At 39.7% G+C, this 19,702-nt stretch overlaps 2 protein-coding genes across 2 annotated transcripts; both read left to right on the forward strand.

Moving 5' to 3' along the window:
• Nucleotides 1–7,960: 7,960 nt before the first annotated feature.
• Nucleotides 7,961–9,189, forward strand: LOC142946260 (duodenase-1-like). Its single transcript, XM_076087353.1, has 5 exons — nt 7,961–8,018; nt 8,100–8,244; nt 8,414–8,549; nt 8,677–8,925; nt 9,031–9,189. Exons 1-5 carry the CDS (start codon nt 7,961–7,963, stop codon nt 9,187–9,189), a joined length of 747 nt encoding a protein of 248 aa, XP_075943468.1.
• A 4,560-nt stretch (nt 9,190–13,749) lies between these two features.
• Nucleotides 13,750–14,975, forward strand: LOC142946265 (duodenase-1-like). The gene is made up of 5 exons (XM_076087359.1): nt 13,750–13,807; nt 13,889–14,033; nt 14,202–14,337; nt 14,463–14,711; nt 14,817–14,975. Exons 1-5 carry the CDS (start codon nt 13,750–13,752, stop codon nt 14,973–14,975), a joined length of 747 nt encoding a protein of 248 aa, XP_075943474.1.
• The last annotated feature ends 4,727 nt before the right edge of the window (nt 14,976–19,702 follow it).

The following is a 19,702-nucleotide window of genomic DNA, read 5'->3' on the forward strand; positions in this document are numbered from 1 at the left end:
CCGAAATTCAAAATAAAAGTTTATTGCAAATACCGTGTTTGATTTCCTTCTTTAACAATGTCCTCAGAAAACACAAATTGTATTTAAGTGAACAAAAACAACAGTAATAATAATGGTTATGTTGAGCGTGTGAATCAAGTGGAGTATAAACATGATAGCGAATAACTTCTGTCTGGTCCATGCTAAATATTTGTACCTCGTACCCTAACCCTTATAAATGACTTATAACTCATCTGTAAAGCATGAATTAAGGGTGCCTTATTAGAAAGTGGTAGCATGTTACCCGTTTAAAATTACTCATTTGGTTTGACCATACCAACAGAATTAAAGCTGCAAAAATGTACTTCACTGATCTTATACACAAGACAACTGCATGGCTGCACTGACACAGAAATAATGTGAGGAATTAATTTGTAAAATGTGTTGGTGATGTGGTCACATCCCCCGTGTTCAGTCTGCCCGAGGTCTCAAGCTCATCACATAATAATTATAAAATGTAATAAAATGAATAAAATAAAAAAGGAGCATCACATACTGTACTGAAGCCCTGCAGTTAGATTTCGTTCCTTCACATGTATTAGTCACATGATGCTTTAAAAAGTTGCGAAATAGCATCGGCCGTAAGATGTGGCAGGAAATTAAAATAGATGGAAATAAAACTGTGAAGATCAAACTCTGCTGTATAAAGAGGGCAGACTTGACAGCCACAATACAACAGGTCAATCATCCTGTCGCCATGATACAATTTTTTGCTTTTTATGGTATGGTATGTCTCAGACAAGATGATAAGTTGCACAATGTATTTTCTTCGGCCTGCAAATAGGATATTACCTCATTTGAACATTTCCTACTGATGTTTTTAGTACTCGGCAGTGAAATCATTCACAGGGGAAAAGCCCCGGAGAAGTCGATGGCCTCGCTGTCATCAACATTAAGTCTTTCCTAATTAAAATGGTATTGCTATCGCGGCCACTCACAGCATCTAAACTTTACCTTTCTGATTTTATTTCAAACCAGTTATTTCTGGCTCAACTAAACAACAGAGTACAATAGATTCAACTTCCAAGTCATCAAACAGAAGTGTTGTACAGCTGAATAAAGGTTTATGTTTCTATCATTATCATAGAAAAGTGTGAGAAGCATATATAACTTTTATATTAGCATATATATAAAGACTGTATATAAGAAGTGGACGTTGTCACCTTGACATCACCCATTGGTTTGTGGACTGCAGTTTTGTAGGCTTGAGTTTGGCATTTTGGCCATAGATTGCCATCTTGGTTTATGGCCGTCACAATCTTGATTCTTTTTTTGTAACCAGAAGTGACACAAGAGGGTGGAGCTAAGTACATGCAAGCTCTCAGTAAGGCATTTTAAGTCGACCAAAAAGGCTACAACTAACTTTCATGCCCTAAAAACACACTGTGAAAGAGTTAAAGTTCTAAGAACACGGGGCATCACCCAAACCCAACAACGCCGCGGTAGCAACCTGTCAATCACAAGGTAGCCACGCCCTAAAGCATACACTGCCATCGTCCATTTTATCACTTTGATTAGTTTGGATTCACCAAGGTCACACGGTAACACAAACGAAGTGGTAGACCTGCAACCCCTGTGTTCTGCGAGGTAAAATTATAGTATTTTCAGTGGAGTTTGGTGGCTTTGGTGGACAAATCTGTCCTGGCTCGACACATATGTACATTATATGAAGGTTTGAAAACACATGACTTTGACACAGTGCCTCTAAAATCGTACTCAATGTTTCTGTGTCTACACGGTAGGCCCCTTTTAGCTCATATCACGTCAAAGCCAGAAAGAAAGAGTCAAGGCAGAATAAACTATGATGACGGTATGAAGAGCACAGAAAGATCAATCTCAACCCGACTGACGTCTACATCAAAACTAAAATGACCACCAATGAGCAAGAACATAAAACAATGCAGTAGCTATCTAGTAAAGTGCAGAGATTTCTCCCGTCCTGTCCAGCACTTCCACAGCCTCAGCACCAGACTCAGTGGCTGTGGGCCTCCGAGGCTCTGAGGTCTTTCATCCCCAAACCAGGAAGATTCTGTTGCTGTTTAATCAGAAATTTAGATTTTAAGCGTTTTCAAAACCCAAATCATGTAGCAGCACCACATAATCAGATATCAGGTAAGTGGTTGTTTTCCTTTTCATATATAGCTCCACTTTATAAACCACCTCCAGGTCTAACTGTGAGACATGTACCCCATGTATTTGGAGCGAGATCACATGCTCACTGTTTTCCTCAAAGTGAGGGAGTGGGCTTCAATGCAGCACAGACCGATGCTGTTAGAAGAGTCATTAGACAGATCAATTTGTGACTTTACGTTAGATTTGCACTGATGGAGAAGCAGCACCCTCTGATGGTGAAAAAGCAGAGCAATTTTAAAAGGCTCGTCACAAACTCTGGCGCTCTCTGCTGGACGTCATGAAGTACTAACAGAGTAACAGTAACAGCTGAGATAATATACACTGAGTGTAATGTTACACTTGATGGTATACAAATGTAGAGTAGATGTGTGAAGACACAACATGATGTAGTAAGACTGCACCCCTCTCCCCATCAAAGTTACACTCCAATGAACCAAATTCACTAAGAGTAGAAGTGGTACAAATGTTTATTGTGTTAGTGAGTAAGTTGTTTTTGTGTAGAGTATGTACATGTCATGACTGTGCTTCAATTTGGAACATCAGCTGGCGTATTAATTCATGCAAATACATAAAACTGGCACGATTAAACAGGTATCCACTGTACAGTAGATGGTAAAGCAGCTCATGGAAATAACAGCACGGGACACAGTTACCACTGGCCAGTAGTAAACTGTTATACAGCTAGTCATCATATTAACGCTTTACAGGGATAAAATGTAAAAAGATATTAGATTTAACTCCTTTAGAGGATGGTCTTTATATAATATGATGTACAGGATATTTTGCAGGGCTTTTGTACTTGAATTGTAATTGATTGTGTTTGATGAGTAGATATCTGTGTGGTTGAGGAAGTCATTCGTGACATATTTAGTTTGAAAATAATTAGTTGGAGATAAATGAGTTTGAACACGGCATCCTAATGGAGCTGCATGAAGTCAGCTCTTCTAATTCTAAGATAATTCGGGTTATGCTCCTCGTTTCTGTCCCTGCCAGCCTGCTGTGTTTTGGCTCGTGCAGGCTGAGGGTTGCAGTGATGTGGTCGCTGTCCAAAGCGTTTCCTGTTGCATGGGACCCTTTTAAAATCACCTCAAATCATCTCAACAGCCTTAACCTTAAAGGTCGAACAGAAACAGACCCACAACTACACAGAAAACTAGTTACATGGAGCATGAAGTAGCAGCAACAAGTTAAGACACTGACATTGTGTTAGACAAACCTAACTGCTAGTTTGACACCTCTGAGTAATAACTTGGTACCTGAGCTTGATTTACAACAGTGTCTTATACTTTGACAGAGATATTCTGAGACTAATACAGAACCCTTCATTTATCAGAATATGAGCTTTATGTCAGACATCACTCTGAGGGGGCAGTCGTACTCCGGCACAGTACGAAGCTGTCGTACCTAATGTGAAAACACCCTAAAAGTGCTGAGTCAAGATCAAGCAGTGGTGGTAAGAAGTACTCAAATCGGTTTCTTCAGTAAAAGTATCGTTATCACACTGTAGAAATACAAGTAAATATCCTGCATTTAAAGTTTTACTGAAGTAACGGTACAAAAGTATTAGAATCAGAATATACTTTAAGAACCAGAGTAAAAATACTCATGCAGAATGGTCCAATTAAAAAAAATATTGAATATATTATTACTGGATTATAATTATTGATGCAGTCGAGTGTACATCACTTTAATGTTGCAGCTGGTGAAGGTGGGTACATTTTAATATGCAAAACCTCTCAGGGTAAGTTTAAATAGTACTACTCTGCTGTTGCTCACCTATCTCTGCTTGCGGTGCAGAGACTCTGTCTGCACATAAAAGGTCGTACTGAATGCAACACAAATCCAACTAGTGTTTATGGTTTGCATAAAGCCTGGAGTATAAACAATGAAATATGTTTCAATGCACTTAAAAACATCTGCTGCTGCCTGTTGAATAATGATACAACTAATGAAGTGTGGTTTCAAAACTGCAACTGTGCACCAACACCAACGCTCAGATCTGCAGCTGGAAACTGTGGTTTCTGTGGATCAAGATTGTAGCAACATTTCAAAGAAACCTTCGGGTTGTTTCAGGTTGGTCAACATTGCGTTTTGCATTTTGCACGTTTATTCCGCGAAGGGTCATTTGAAGGCCACAGATGAGTATTTACCAAAAGTGAGAGGAGAACCAACACGGTCCAAAATAAATATAATGAAGAGAATAAAAGTGTCATAGATGCATCGTGAACATGACTGGTGGTGGAAACTGATTCGTGCTAAACAAGTCCGCTAACAGCAAGTAATTAAAGCTATTGATGTTGGATTGAGTTGCAGTAAAAACACAGTGCAAAGATATTGTGGATCTATTTGCTCTTCTCCGCATGCTTCAGCACTCTGAAACTTCTCATTTGTTCTTGTTAAGCGGGAATAATTACATACAAACGTCTGATTCGTATATTTCGTTGTGCGTACTTCTTCATATATTCCTTATTTTACCTCAGACTTTATAATACACGCCATTCACACACATGTTCCACTGCGGTCAAACCAAACACTAACAGATGAGTCACGATAGCCTATCAGACTTCTAGCTATCAGTCTGTGATCTCAAGTCTTTAGAGTCTTGCATACTTGTGATTGTGAGAATATAGACATGCAAACCTGCGGTTTCTGTCACTCATTTAGTTGTTGGTGCAACATCACACTGACAGAAGCCAACAACAGCCCAAAGGTCACAGCTAAAGAGTGGATCCGTAACAAATGATTTAGTTTTTTCACTTCAGGTTTATCAAACTAAAAGGTCACCTAAGCTTAAGTGGCTCAGTGTATACAAAACAGTGAGAGAAGAAAGTTTAAGAATTCTAAGAAATAATGAAATATGCTTAAAGTGCCATAGATACAAAACATGGACGCATAAAGAGAACTGGATTCAGCGAGGCAGGGCCCCGTTCCTTCCTATGAAAGTTACTCAGTGGCGCTTGATGCAAAGAAAGTTTGTCTTCAGAGTATAAAATTACGCAGATCTACCGGCGATCTTCTGCATCCATGGAGTTCATAGAGCAGAAACTAGCGTTCCCTTTAACCCCGCCTCCCAGCCCTCGGTCCAGACTCGTTGTCGGACTCAATCACATGAACGGAGGAAAACTCTGGATTCGGCTATTAATGCATTTACCAACTTTTAGGACATACTGATTTAAATAATGCTAATACAGTGCTCTTACTGGGGAGTTAATGTACCTGCTACAACAGACGTGTCTTTCCAAATGTAAGTCTATAAGAAAAAGTATTTTTAGGCCCAATGGCATCACGTGACAGACGTAGATGTTGTAATTCCAGGATTTGGCCACTGAGCTAAATGTGCTTCAAAGCCTGGCGCTCTTGCTGGAGGCCTCATTCAAAGGGAAAAACTGAAAATATCAAATGACATCAAATGGAGAAGAGAATAAATTGGTTACTAACAGATTGTGTGAAAACTCATCCCATGCTGATCACATCATGTGTGTACGTGCTTCAGGCTGCTGAGGCTGCTGAACCAGATGCTTTATATTTACTGTAAGAGCGGCAATGCTGTATTTCTTTACTGACCGCATGCACTCATCACTATATGACAATTAAAGGTGTTACCGACGCACAGAGGATGTAGCTTAGGAGGTCTTGTCGAAGCAGACCTTAACCACGGGGTCCCTTACTGAGCAAACTGTGGTATAAAAGGGTTGACTTGACACCTCAAAGAGAACAGGATGAGTATCACCAGCATGATGCATGCTCTGCACAGGTCTCTGCTTCTTCATCTCCTGATGTATCTTGGACTTTACGGTAAGACTACTACGTCTGGTCTTAAGTCTACATATTAGAGGTAATCTTCCTGCCAATGTTATCTGTGCAGGTGGATATGGCATCGACAAAGGATTCTGTCAGGTATGTTTTCTGTCCGTTAATAAAAAAATGTAATGTCAACGTTTTTTAGTCTGAATGGTTTCTCGTCTTCTAGAAACTGAATAAACAAATGAAGCTTCTTCCTCCTCACAGGGTGATTCTGGTGGCCCTCTGGTGTGCAGTGGGAAGGCTGTTGGTGTTGTGTCTTTCAACATGAAAAAAAACTGTGACTACCCAAATGTACCCAACGTCTATACAAATATATCAAAATACCTTCCCTGGATCAAAAAGATTCTCAAGCAACATAATTGTTGAACGTAACAATTCTTTGATTGCATTGCATTGTACTGGCTCCTCTGCTGTAGAACAACTGTCCACCTCCACATGAGGTCAGCTGACACTGTCGCTGACTTTAAATCTCGTCTTTAAACTCACTTTTACAGAATGGCCTTTCTTAACAACTGACATCCTTTCTTTCTTATCATGAGCTGGCTGATATGTTGTACGGTAATTATTATTTTCAACCTCTTGCAGTTATCTGTTCATGCCGTGTGAATTTACAAACTGTGTGCTTTTTGCTTGAAGAGTGCTTTATAAATAAAACGTATTATTGTGGAGGCATTGCAGTATTCAAGTTGCCCCGTCACTGTTTGCTCTATATCTGAAATGAAAATAAAATGTCACTTTCAAATGTCAAAGACTGTTTTTTAATTATTGTGGTGAAACAAAAACTATATGTAGGGGATCCTTTACAAAAGATACAAGTTTGCTCTGCAGCCAATCCAACTCACTGCTAGACTAAAAGGCAACTCTTTCCTGGTGTATGTTCTATAGATGATGAAGAGCATTGTCAAATCCAATTTGCAAGACCTCAATGGTAAAACGATACAAATAAGAAATAAACCTTTGCTTCATTCTCAGTACAAGCCTGTTGTTTTGGTTTTAATGACCGTGCTGAATGTATCACCATAGATTTGTCCTCCCTTGGTTTGTGTATGTGTGTGCTCGCCTGCATGTGTTGTAGGTATATTTGTTAACCTGCAGACGGTTAAATTTAGAGTCTTGCATACTTGTGACTGTGAGGATGTCATAACTGTGACTTGTCGCTCAAAACTGAAGCAGGAAACTTGTTTCTGTGGTTCATCTGATACCATCATATAAATTCAGAAGAAAATGTTTGAGTAGGCTGTTTAACCAAAACCCCCAACAGCCAAATGATTCAAATACAGATACTAATAAAGATACTAAAATCATTACTATCCGGTATCTTAGCATTAATGTCTCCTTTTTCATAAAAGAGATGTACAACAAAGTGCTATTGAGTCATCAAATTCACCCAATTTAAGTCTTATTGTGAACTTGTGAGGTGAAGTGGGTCCACAATGAACAAAACTGAAAGATGCCGCGAATAAATCATGAGCTAAATAAAAGGAAGAGAATCAAGAATGGATTCATAGTGACCCGTATGGCCACAGTGACACATTTTGACTTCCAACATACAGAATCCTGGTGTTGCATCTGAGTTATTCACTTATTGAATTCATCTCACAAAAGTCCTTTAATGTTGCTGAGCAATTATTCATAAAGAATGAAGAAAAGAGGATTAGAATGAACTCAACCAAGAGGCTGAAAGTGTCCTAAATGTAAAAGTGAATAATGAATGACATAAAAGGTAAAAGAGGAAGAATGTGAACGAATGTGTGAAAGTCATCGCATGCTGATCATAAAGTGCTTCATGCTGTTGAGACAAAAAAAAACAAGATGATGCAAAAATAACATACGTTGCAAACTGGCAAACAGTCATTGGTCAAAGGATGCGGTTAAAAGTCAAGATAAAACATGAGGATCACGCTAACCAACACAGCAAAGCTGTATAAAAGGGTCTACATGACAGCCCCAAGAAGAGAGACAGGTCAGCTGTCTTGCTGGCATCATGCATCCTCTGCACACATTTCTGCTTTTTCCTCTCCTGGCGTATCTCGGACGAAGCGGTAAGATTCTCAAAGTATTATTATCATTTTCCAACCATTTAATGGGACATTAACCTCATTTTGATTTTCTTATCTTTGCAGCAGATGGGAGTGAAATCATAAATGGGGAACGAGCCCTGAAGAACTCGATGCTGTATATGGCCTCGTTGCAGAACAGCAAAGGTCATTATTGTGGAGGGTTCCTGATCAGTGAGGACTTTGTGCTCACTGCTGCACACTGTGACGTGTGAGTAGCATTTCCTCTTCCAGCAATCTTTAAATCATGTAATTAGAAATCAATTGAAAAAAAGATGTCAAGATATATAAACCAACTTTTAAAAAATAAGAAATTATTATTATTGTACATTATAATTTTAGAAAATGTACTGACACCCCCTTTGTTATCTCTCATTCAGTGTCATTACCCATGTTGTTCTTGGCACCCACGATCTCAAGAGTGTTAATGATGACAACAAGATACCCATTAAAGAAAAACACAAACACGAATCTTTTAAGAATGTAGGAAGTGGTAATGACATCATGCTCTTCAAAGTAAGTACATATTTCCAGGTGACATCATACATTTGTTGAGTCATCTTTTTTATTGTTATCAGCTCCATATTCCAGCAATTGTTATGAAATTAGACATTGCATTAGTTGTAACGTTGTGTGTCTCCAGCTGTCTAAGAAGGTTTCACTGAACGAACGGGTGCAAACAATTCCTCTTCCCACATCTGATATGAACACACAAGACGACTGCCAGGTGGCTGGATGGGGAGCTATAAAGACTGGTGGTCCAGCTGTTGATGTTCTGAGTGTGGTGGACGTCTCCATCATCAACCTGGAAGTCTGCACGCAGGTGTGGGGAAGTCTTCCTGCCAATGTTATGTGTGCAGGTGGCTATGGCACAGAGAAAGGATTCTGTCGGGTGGGTTTTCTGTCTGTTAATAGAACATGTCAGCTGGTGTATAAATGCTACAAACATCTAAAATCACATAATGAATAAGATAATGAATTCTCTTCCTCCACACAGGGTGATTCTGGTGGTCCTCTGGTGTGCAACGGGAAGGCTGTTGGTGTTGTGTCTTTCAACAGAGCTGGAAACTGTAGCTACTCAGATGTACCCAACGTATACACCGATGTATCAAAGTACCTTCCCTGGATCGATGACATCCTCAAACGTTACAAGTGAAAATCTTGCAAAGCATACATTCACTGTACTATGGAGGTTTTACGTTCAATCAGTGTGACTGAAATTCAAAATAAAAGTTTATTGCAAATACCGTGTTTGATTTCCTTCTTTAACAATGTCCTCAGAAAACACAAAGTGTATTTAAGTGAACAAAAACAACAGTAATATTAATGGTTATGCTGAGCGTGTGAATCAAGTGGAGCATAAACGTGATAGCGAATAACTTCTGTCTGGTCCATGCTAAGTATTTGTACCTCGTACCCTAACCCTTATAAATGACTTATAACTCATCTGTAAAGCATGAATTAAGGGTGCCTTATTAGAAAGTGGTAGCATGTTACCCGTTTAAAATTACTCATTTGGTTTGACCATACCAACAGAATTAAAGCTGCAAAAATGTACTTCACTGATCTTATACACAAGACAACTGCATGGCTGCACTGACACAGAAATAATGTGAGGAATTCATTTGTAAAATGTGTTGGTGATGTGGTCACATCCCCCGTGTTCAGTCTGCCCGAGGTCTCAAGCTCATCACATAATAATTATAAAATGTAATAAAATGAATAAAATAAAAAAGGAGCATCACATACTGTACTGAAGCCCTGCAGTTAGATTTCGTTCCTTCACATGTATTAGTCACATGACGCTTTAAAAAGTTGCGAAATAGCATCGGCCGTAAGATGTGGCAGGAAATTAAAATAGATGGAAATAAAACTGTGAAGATCAAACTCTGCTGTATAAAGAGGGCAGACTTGACAGCCACAATACAACAGGTCAATCATCCTGTCGCCATGGTACAAGTTGTTTTTTTTATGTTATGGTATGTCTCAGACAAAATGATAAGTTGCACAATGTATTTTCTTCAGGCTGCAAATAGGATATTACCTCATTTGAACATTTCCTACTGATGTTTTTAGTTCTCGGCAGTGAAATCATTCACAGGGGAAAAGCCCCGGAGAAGTCGATGGCCTCGCTGCAGGACAAAAAACAACACGTATTTAGAGGATTTCTCGTCAGTAAAGACTCACTCACTGTGATGTGAGAGGTACATTTCCTCTTCCAGCAGTCACTTCTTTTTCCATTTAATCAAAGATATATAAATTGACTTCTTTCAAAAGAAAGGTATTTTTTTAAATCCACTACGAACCACTTATTTATAACTTTTTCAAGAATGAGGAAACAGCAATGGTTGTTCTTGGCACTCACAATCTCAAGAAGGTCGAGTGAAATTCATTGTAAACAAGTGCAAACACCCATTTTATGTGAGGAATGACGGATTGTATGACATGAATGAATTGTATTCATTCATACCAGCATTCCCAGATGACATCTGGCATTTTTTTAGTCAAGTTATTTGGTTTTGGTTGGTTTAATACATTTAAAACAGTTAAGTGTTATTTCCTGTGAGATTAAATGTTAAAAAAGGCGGAAAAACAGTATCAAATAAAAATGCAAAAACACAGCACTATCCCAACCAGTGCACATACTGTAACTCTGTTGACAATAACCTTCATTGGTTACTGCTGTCACAGTTTAAAACATGTTTCTTTCTCTCCTGCTGTCAGCTGTCATTTAAGTGTCAGGTTGATGCAACCCTCCTCCACCCCATTCACCTCCGATCCTCATCACAACCAGTCCTCCCAGTGAGCTCATCAGAAGTCATGCTCTACATCTCATCCATACAAATCTTCAACCATTGCTCTTCCCCCTCTTCATCATCACCACCACTAGTGTCTAGATTCCATGAGAGGGATGTTCCTATGCAGCTCATGGCATCATTACCCCCTTAAAATATGACGTCACAAAGATTTTTCTTAAGCATTCCACTAGTCCAGTGGTTCCCAAAGTGGGGGTCGCGACCCCTAGGGGGGGCGCGGTGGTACTACAGGGGGGTCGCGGCTTCATCACCAACCCACACACACAGACGCACACATACACCGGTAAAACAATATAAAATAACCGACGTGACATGCACTGTGTTCCAACCACGCCACCAGAGCGGCTCATGTCACAGACCGACTGTGGCAAAACCAGCGAGAGCGAGAGCGAGCGCGCGCCCGAGCGAGAGAGCGCGAACGAGCGAGGGAGAGAGAGAGTGAGGGAGCGCGAACGAGAGAGAGACACACAGCGACACAGAGCGAGAAAGATACGGAGCGACAGAGAAAGATAAAGATAAGAGAAGGAAGTATGTACAAAGATGGACAGATTTGTGACTGGTCTAAAGCGCAAAAATATTTTATACAGTTCATGCATTATAATGCAATTCATTAAAAACCAAGACAAATTTGGGGTCGGGTTGCGGGGGGGGGGGGGTCGTCCAATGTTCCTATATCATCAAAGGGGGTCTTGACAGAAAAAGTTTGGGAACCACTGCACTAGTCAGTGTTGGACAAGCTACTTAGAACCTGCAGTAAGTTAAGCTACCGGTTACTCATAAAATAAAGCTTATTTGCTATCGCCGTCATACACAAGTGCTTCTGCCTGCTCCACATACATGTTTGAGTATGGCCGTGGAGTCAGTTATTGATCCTCAGCAGTTTAATGTCAGACTGCAGCACAAAGCTCCGCTGCACTTGAGCTTCATGAATGCTTGGGGAAATGTAGCTGGTGTGGGCACTACCTCAGTACTTGATCAATAAAAGAGCTTAGCTACTGAAAAGTGACGCTACCACCAGGCTACAGAGAAATGTAGTTAAACTTGTAACGCCGCTACTTGTAGCGCCACTACTGCCCAACACTGCCTATTGTGCACTATGTCAATACATTTATTGAATTACTCTTTTAGCATCTCTTTACATTAAGTCTTTCCTTATTAAAATGGTATTGCTATCGCGGCCACTCACAGCATCTAAACTTTACCGTTCTGATTTTATGCCTCACCAATTATTTCGACAAGCTCAATTGAACAACAGAGTACAACCGATTCAACTTCCAAGTCATCAAATAAAAGTGTTTTGAATTGGGTTTAACAAGTTGTTGATCATTTGCAAGAGGTTTATGTTCCTATCATTATCATAGAAAAGTGTGAGAAGCATAGACTGTATATAAGAAGTGGATGGCTAGAAAATGTGTTGCCGCTGCCCCTGTCGAGAGCAGTAGATTGCTTTGCTTCCATGCGGTAACTGGGTTTCTCCACACTGGGAGAGTACCAACTGTCATCTATGAGTTATACACTAACAATGGATAAGTACTTCATACAACCCCACTTCATAACACCCGATCTATCCATTTAATGTAAAACAATTAATAATGCACGTGATGTACATAATGTAGCACAAATGTAATGTTTACAGTATGTATATCATAGATATGATGTACTGGATGTAGGACTGAAGGAAGACTAGCTTTTACCATTGGCATCAGCTTATGGGGATCCTCTTAAATAAATACATAAATATACTGTCAATGTGATCTTAAAACTCCCATGTATTATTTTAGCAACAACTGTAGCCCATTAATAACATACATGTCACAATATGAGCAACACGTGGAAATGCAAAGCACACAGTCGTAAATGTACTAACATGCACAACAGGGCTTGTCCCCTCGTGATAATAAAGTGACCACAAGAGTAGAGTCCTGAATAACCGGGATTCTTTTGGTTCTCAGTCCATGATAACATATTGAGGGTGTGCATGTTGGAGCTAATTTGAATCCACATGAAAAGTGTTAAAAAGTACTCAAAAGCGATTATTCTCGTGCACTGTTTCATAACTGTGACTTGTCACTCAAAACTGAAGCAGGAAACTTGTTTCTGTGGTTCATCTGATACCGTCATATAAATTCAGAAGAAAATGTTTGAGCAGGCTGTTTTATCAAAACCCCCAACAGCCAAATGATTCAAATACAGATATTAATAAAGATACTAAAATCATTACTATCCGGTATCTTAGCATTAATGTCTCTTTTTTCATAAAAAAAGATGTACAACAAAGTGCTATTGAGTCATCAAATTCACCCAATTTAAGTCTTATTGTGAACTTGTGAGGTGAAGTGGGTCCACAATGAACAAAACTGAAAGATGCCACAAATAAATCATGAGCTAAATAAAAGAAAGAGAATCAAGAATGGATTCATAGTGACCCGTATGGCCACAGTGACACATTTTGACTTCCAACATACAGAATCCTGGTGTTGCATCTGAGTTATTCACTTATTGAATTCATCTAACAAAAGTCCTTTAATGTTGCTGAGCAATTATTCATGAAGAATGAAGAAAAGAGGATTAGAATGAACTCAACCAAGAGGCTGAAAGTGTCCTAAATGTAAAAGTGAATAATGAATGACATAAAAGGTAAAAGAGGAAGAATGTGAACGAATGTGTGAAAGTCATCGCATGCTGATCATAAAGTGCTTCATGTTGTTGAGACATCAGAAAACATAAAAAAAAAAGATGATGCAAAGATAAAATACGTTGCAAACTGGAAAACAGACATTGATCAAAGAATGCGTCAAGATAAAACATGAGGATCACGCTAACCAACACAGCAAAGCTGTATAAAAGGGTCTACATGACAGCCCCAAGAAGAGAGACAGGTCAGCTGTCTTGCTGGCATCATGCATCCTCTGCACACATTTCTGCTTTTTCCTCTCCTGGCGTATCTCGGACGAAGCGGTAAGATTCTCAAAGTATTATTATCATTTTCCAACCATTTAATGGGACATTAACCTCATTTTGATTTTCTTATCTTTGCAGCAGATGGGAGTGAAATCATAAATGGGGAACTAGCCCCGGAGAACTCGATGCTGTATATGGCCTCGGTGCAGAACAGCAAAGGTCATGAATGTGGAGGGTTCCTGATCAGTGAGGACTTTGTGCTCACTGCTGCACACTGTGACCTGTGAGTAGCATTTCCTCTTCCAGCAATCTTTAAATCATGTAATTAGAAATCAATTGAAAAAAGATTTCAAGATATATAAACCAACTTTTAAAAAATAAGAAATTATTATTATTGTACATTATAATTAAAATAAATGTACTAACACCCCCTTTGTTATCTCTCATTCAGTGGCATTACCCATGTTGTTCTTGGCACCCACGACCTCAAGAGTGTTAATGATGACAACAAGATATCCATTAAAGAAAAATACAAACACGAATCTTATGTGAAAGCAGCAGATGGTAATGACATCATGCTCCTCAAAGTAAGTACACAATCAGGTGACATCATACATTTGTTGAGTCATCTTTTTTATTGTTATCAGCTCCATATTCCAGCAAGTGTTATGAAATTAGATATTGCATTAGTTGTAACGTTGTGTGTCTCCAGCTGTCTAAGAATGTTTCACTGAACGGACGAGTGCAAACAATTCCTCTTCCCACATCTGAAATGAACACACAAGACGACTGCCAGGTGGCTGGATGGGGAGCTATAAAGACTGGTGGTCCAGCTGTTGATGATCTGAGAGTGGTGGACGTCTCCATCATCGACCTGGAAGTCTGCACGCAGGTGTGGGGTAGTCTTCCTGCCAATGTTATGTGTGCAGGTGGATATGGCACAGAGAAAGGATTCTGTCAGGTGGGTTTTCTTACTGTTAATAGAACATGTCAGCTGGTATATAAATACTACAAACATTAAAAATCACATAATGAATAAGATAATGAAGACTCTTCCTCCTCACAGGGTGATTCTGGTGGTCCTCTGGTGTGCAACGGGAAGGCTGTTGGTGTTGTGTCTTTCAACAGAGCTGGAAACTGTAACTACTCAGATGTACCCAACGTCTACACCGATGTATCAAATTACCTTCTCTGGATCGATGACATCCTCAATTGTTACAAGTGAAAATCTTGCAAAGCATACATTCACTGTACTATGGAGGTTTTACATTCAATCAGTGTGACTGAAATTCAAAATAAAGGTTTATTGCAAATACCGTGTTTGATTTCCTTCTTTAACAATGTCCTCAGAAAACACAAATTGTATTTAAGTGAACAAAAACGACAGTAATAATAATGGTTATGCTGAGCGTGTGAATCAAGTGGAGTATAAACGTGTTAGCGAATAACTTCTGTCTGGTCCATGCTAAGTATTTGTACCTCGTACCCTAACCCTTATAAATGACTTATAACTCATCTATAAAGCATGAATTAAGGGTGCCTTATTAGAAAGTGGTAGCATGTTACCCGTTTAAAATTACTCATTTGGTTTGACCATACCAACAGAATTAAAGCTGCAAAAATGTACTTCACTGATCTTATACACAAGACAACTGCATGGCTGCACTGACACAGAAATAATGTGAGGAATTCATTTGTAAAATGTGTTGGTGATGTGGTCACATCCCCCGTGTTCAGTCTGCCCGAGGTCTCAAGCTCATCACATAATAATAAAAAAATGTAATTAAATGAATAAAATAAAAAGGAGCATCACATACTGTACTGAAGCCCTGCAGTTAGATTTCGTTCCTTCACATGTATTAGTCACATGATGCTTTAAAAAGTTGCGAAATAGCATCGGCCGTAAGATGTGGCAGGAAATTAAAATAGATGGAAATAAAACTGTGAAGATCAAACTCTGCTGTATAAAGAGGGCAGACTTGACAGCCACAATACAACAGGTCAATCATCCTGTCGCCATGGTACAAGTTGTTTTTTTATGTTATGGTATGTCTCAGACAAAATGATAAGTTGCATAATGTATTTTCTTCAGGCTGCAAATAGGATATTACCTCATTTGAACATTTCCTACTTATGTTTTTAGTTCTCGGCAGTGAAATCATTCACAGGGGAAAAGCACCGGAGAAGTCGATGGCCTCGCTGTCATCAACATTAAGTCTTTCCTAATTAAAATGGTATTGCTATCACGGCCACTCACAGCATCTAAACTTTACCTTTCTGATTTTATTTCAAACCAGTTATTTCTGGCTCAACTAAACAACAGAGTACAATAGATTCAACTTCCAAGTCATCAAACAGAAGTGTTGTACAGCTGAATAAAGGTTTATGTTTCTATCATTATCATAGAAAAGTGTGAGAAGCATATATAACTTTTATATTAGCATATATATAAAGACTGTATATAAGAAGTGGACGTTGTCACCTTGACATCACCCATTGGTTTGTGGACTGCAGTTTTGTAGGCTTGAGTTTGGCATTTTGGCCATAGATTGCCATCTTGGTTTATGGCCGTCACAATCTTGATTCTTTTTTTGTAACCAGAAGTGACACAAGAGGGTGGAGCTAAGTACATGCAAACTCTCAGTAAGGCATTTTAATTCTACCAAAAAGGCTACAATTTACTTTCATGCCCTAAAAACACACTGTGAAAGAGTTAAAGTTCTAAGAACACGGGGCAACACCCAAACCCAACAACGCCGCGGTAGCAACCTGTCAATGACAAGGTAGCCACGCCCTAAAGCATACACTGCCATCGTCCATTTTATCACTTTGATTAGTTTGGATTCACCAAGGTCACACGGTAACACAAACGAAGTGGTAGACCTGCAACCCCTGTGTTCTGCGAGGTGAAATTATAGTATTTTCAGTGGAGTTTGGTGGCTTTGGTGGACAAATCTGTCCTGGCTCGACACATATGTACATTATATGAAGGTTTGAAAACACATGACTTTGACACAGTGCCTCTAAAATCGTACTCAATGTTTCTGTGTCTACACGGTAGGCCCCTTTAGCTCTTAACATCACGTCAAAGCCAGAAAGAAAGAGTCAAGGCAGAATAAACTATGATGACGGTATGAAGAGCACAGAAAGATCAATCTCAACCCGACTGACGTCTACATCAAAACTAAAATGACCACCAATGAGCAAGAAAATAAAACAATGCAGTAGCTATCTAGTAAAGTGCAGAGATTTCTCCCGTCCTGTCCAGCACTTCCACAGCCTCAGCACCAGACTCAGTGGCTGTGGGCCTCCGAGGCTCTGAGGTCTTTCATCCCCAAACCAGGAAGATTCTGTTGCTGTTTAATCAGAAATTTAGATTTTAAGCGTTTTCAAAACCCAAATCATGTAGCAGCACCACATAATCAGATATCAGGTAAGTGGTTGTTTTCCTTTTCATATATAGCTCCACTTTATAAACCACCTCCAGGTCTAACTGTGAGACATGTACCCCATGTATTTGGAGCGAGATCACATGCTCACTGTTTTCCTCAAAGTGAGGGAGTGGGCTTGAATGCAGCACAGACCGATGCTGTTAGAAGAGTCATTAGACAGATCAATTTGTGACTTTACGTTAGATTTGCTCTGATGGAGAAGCAGCACCCTCTGATGGTGAAAAAGCAGAGCAATTTTAAAAGTCTCGTCACAAACTCTGGCGCTCTCTGCTGGACGTTATGAAGTACTAACAGAGTAACAGTAACAGCTGAGATAATATACACTGAGTGTAATGTTACACTTGATGGTATACAAATGTAGAGTAGATGTGTGAAGACACAACATGATGTAGTAAGACTGCACCCCTCTCCCCATCAAAGTTACACTCCAATGAACCAAATACACTAAGAGTAGAAGTGGTACAAATGTTTATTGTGGTAGTGAGTAAGTTGTTTTTGTGTAGAGTATGTACATGTCATGACTGTGCTTCAATTTGGAACATCAGCTGGCGTATTAATTCATGCAAATGCATAAAATTGACACGATTAAACAGGTATCCACTGTACAGTAGATGGTAAAGCAGCTCATGGAAATAACAGTTACACAGTTACCACTGGCCAGTAGCAAACTGTTATACAGCTAGTCATCATATTAAAGCTTTACAGGGATAAAATGTAAAAAAATATTAGATTTAACTCCTTTAGAGGATGGTCTTTATATAATATGATGTACAGGATATTTTGCAGGGCTTTTGTACTTGAATTGTAATTGATTGTGTTTGATGAGTAGATATCTGTGTGGTTGAGGAACTCATTCGTGACATATTTAGTTTGAAAATAATTAGTTGGAGATAAATGAGTTTGAACACGGCATCCTAATGGAGCTGCATGAAGTCAGCTCTTCTAATTCTTAGATAATTCGGGTTATGCTCCTAGTTTCTGTCCCTGCCAGCCTGCTGTGTTTTGGCTCGTGCAGGCTGAGGGTTGCAGTGATGTGGTCGCTGTCCAAAGCGTTTCCTGTTGCATGGGACCCCTTTTAAAATCACCTCAAATCATCTCAACAGCCTTAACCTTAAAGGTCGAACAGAAACAGACCCACAACTACACAGAAAACTAGTTACATGGAGCATGAAGTAGCAGCAACAAGTTAAGACACTGACATTGTGTTAGACCAGGCATGTCCAAAGTCCGGCCCGCGCGCCAATCACGGCCCGAGGTCAGATTTTACATGGCCCGCACCTTCTGTCTTAAAATGCATTATTTATGGCCCGCCAGCACAGTCAAAACTGAATGAATAAATCATACAAATTCAACATGCAATTCCTCTTTTTACCTCATGGTGGCAGCACCACTCTGTAACTGTCTGGCTGTTTGAAATTGGCTCTGACCCTTGACCTGTCATGTTACGGCAAGTAAAAAAAGGAAAGTCGATGATGAGGGCCGCGGCTTCCAGGAGAGGTGGAGATCGCAATATCTTTTTCACCGAAAACCGAAACAACTGTGTCTGCCTAATTAGTCATGAGACTGTTGCCTTGTTTAAGGAATATAATGTAAAGAGACACTACGAGACCAAACATGCTAATGCTACAACAAGCTACCAGAGCGACCGAGCTAGAAAAGTGAAGCAACTCCAAGATAACTTGGCCTCACAACTTCCTATGAAAGTTACTCAGTGGCGCTTGATGCAAAGAAAGTTTGTCTTCAGAGTATAAAATGACGCAGATCTACCAGCGATCTTCTGCATCCATGGGGTTCATAGAGCAGAAACTAGTGTTTCCTTTAACCCCGCCTCCCAGCCCTCGGTCCAGACTCGTTGTCGGACTAAATCACATGAACGAAGGAAAGGAATCAACTCTGGATTCGGCTATTAATGCATTTACCAACTTTTAGGACATACTGATTTAAATAAGGCTAATACAGTGCTCTTACTGGGGAGTTAATGTACCTGCTACAACAGACGTGTCTTTCCAAATGTAAGTCTATAAGAAAAAGTATTTTTAGGCCCAATGGCATCACGTGACAGACGTAGATGTTGTAATTCCAGGATTTGGCCACTGAGCTAAATGTGCTTCAAAGCCTGGCGCTCTTGCTGGAGGCCTCATTCAAAGGGAAAAACTGAAAATATCAAATGACATCAAATGGAGAAGAGAATAAATTGGTTACTAACAGACTGTGTGAAAACTCATCCCATGCTGATCACATCATGTGTGTACGTGCTTCAGGCTGCTGAGGCTGCTGAACCACACGCTTTATATTTACTGTAAGAGCAGCAATGCTGCATTTCTTTACTGACCGCATGCACTCATCACTATATGACAATTAAAGGTGTTACCGACGCACAGAGGATGTAGCTTAGGAGGTCTTGTCGAAGCAGACCTTAACCACGGGGTCCCTTACTGAGCAAACTGATATAAAAGGGTTGACTTGACACCTCAAAGAGAACAGGATGAGTATCACCAGC

This window comes from Anarhichas minor, unplaced genomic scaffold (assembly GCF_050575085.1).
Source record: "Anarhichas minor isolate MPS153535 unplaced genomic scaffold, ASM5057508v1 ptg000010l, whole genome shotgun sequence".
Taxonomy (NCBI): domain Eukaryota; kingdom Metazoa; phylum Chordata; class Actinopteri; order Perciformes; family Anarhichadidae; genus Anarhichas; species Anarhichas minor.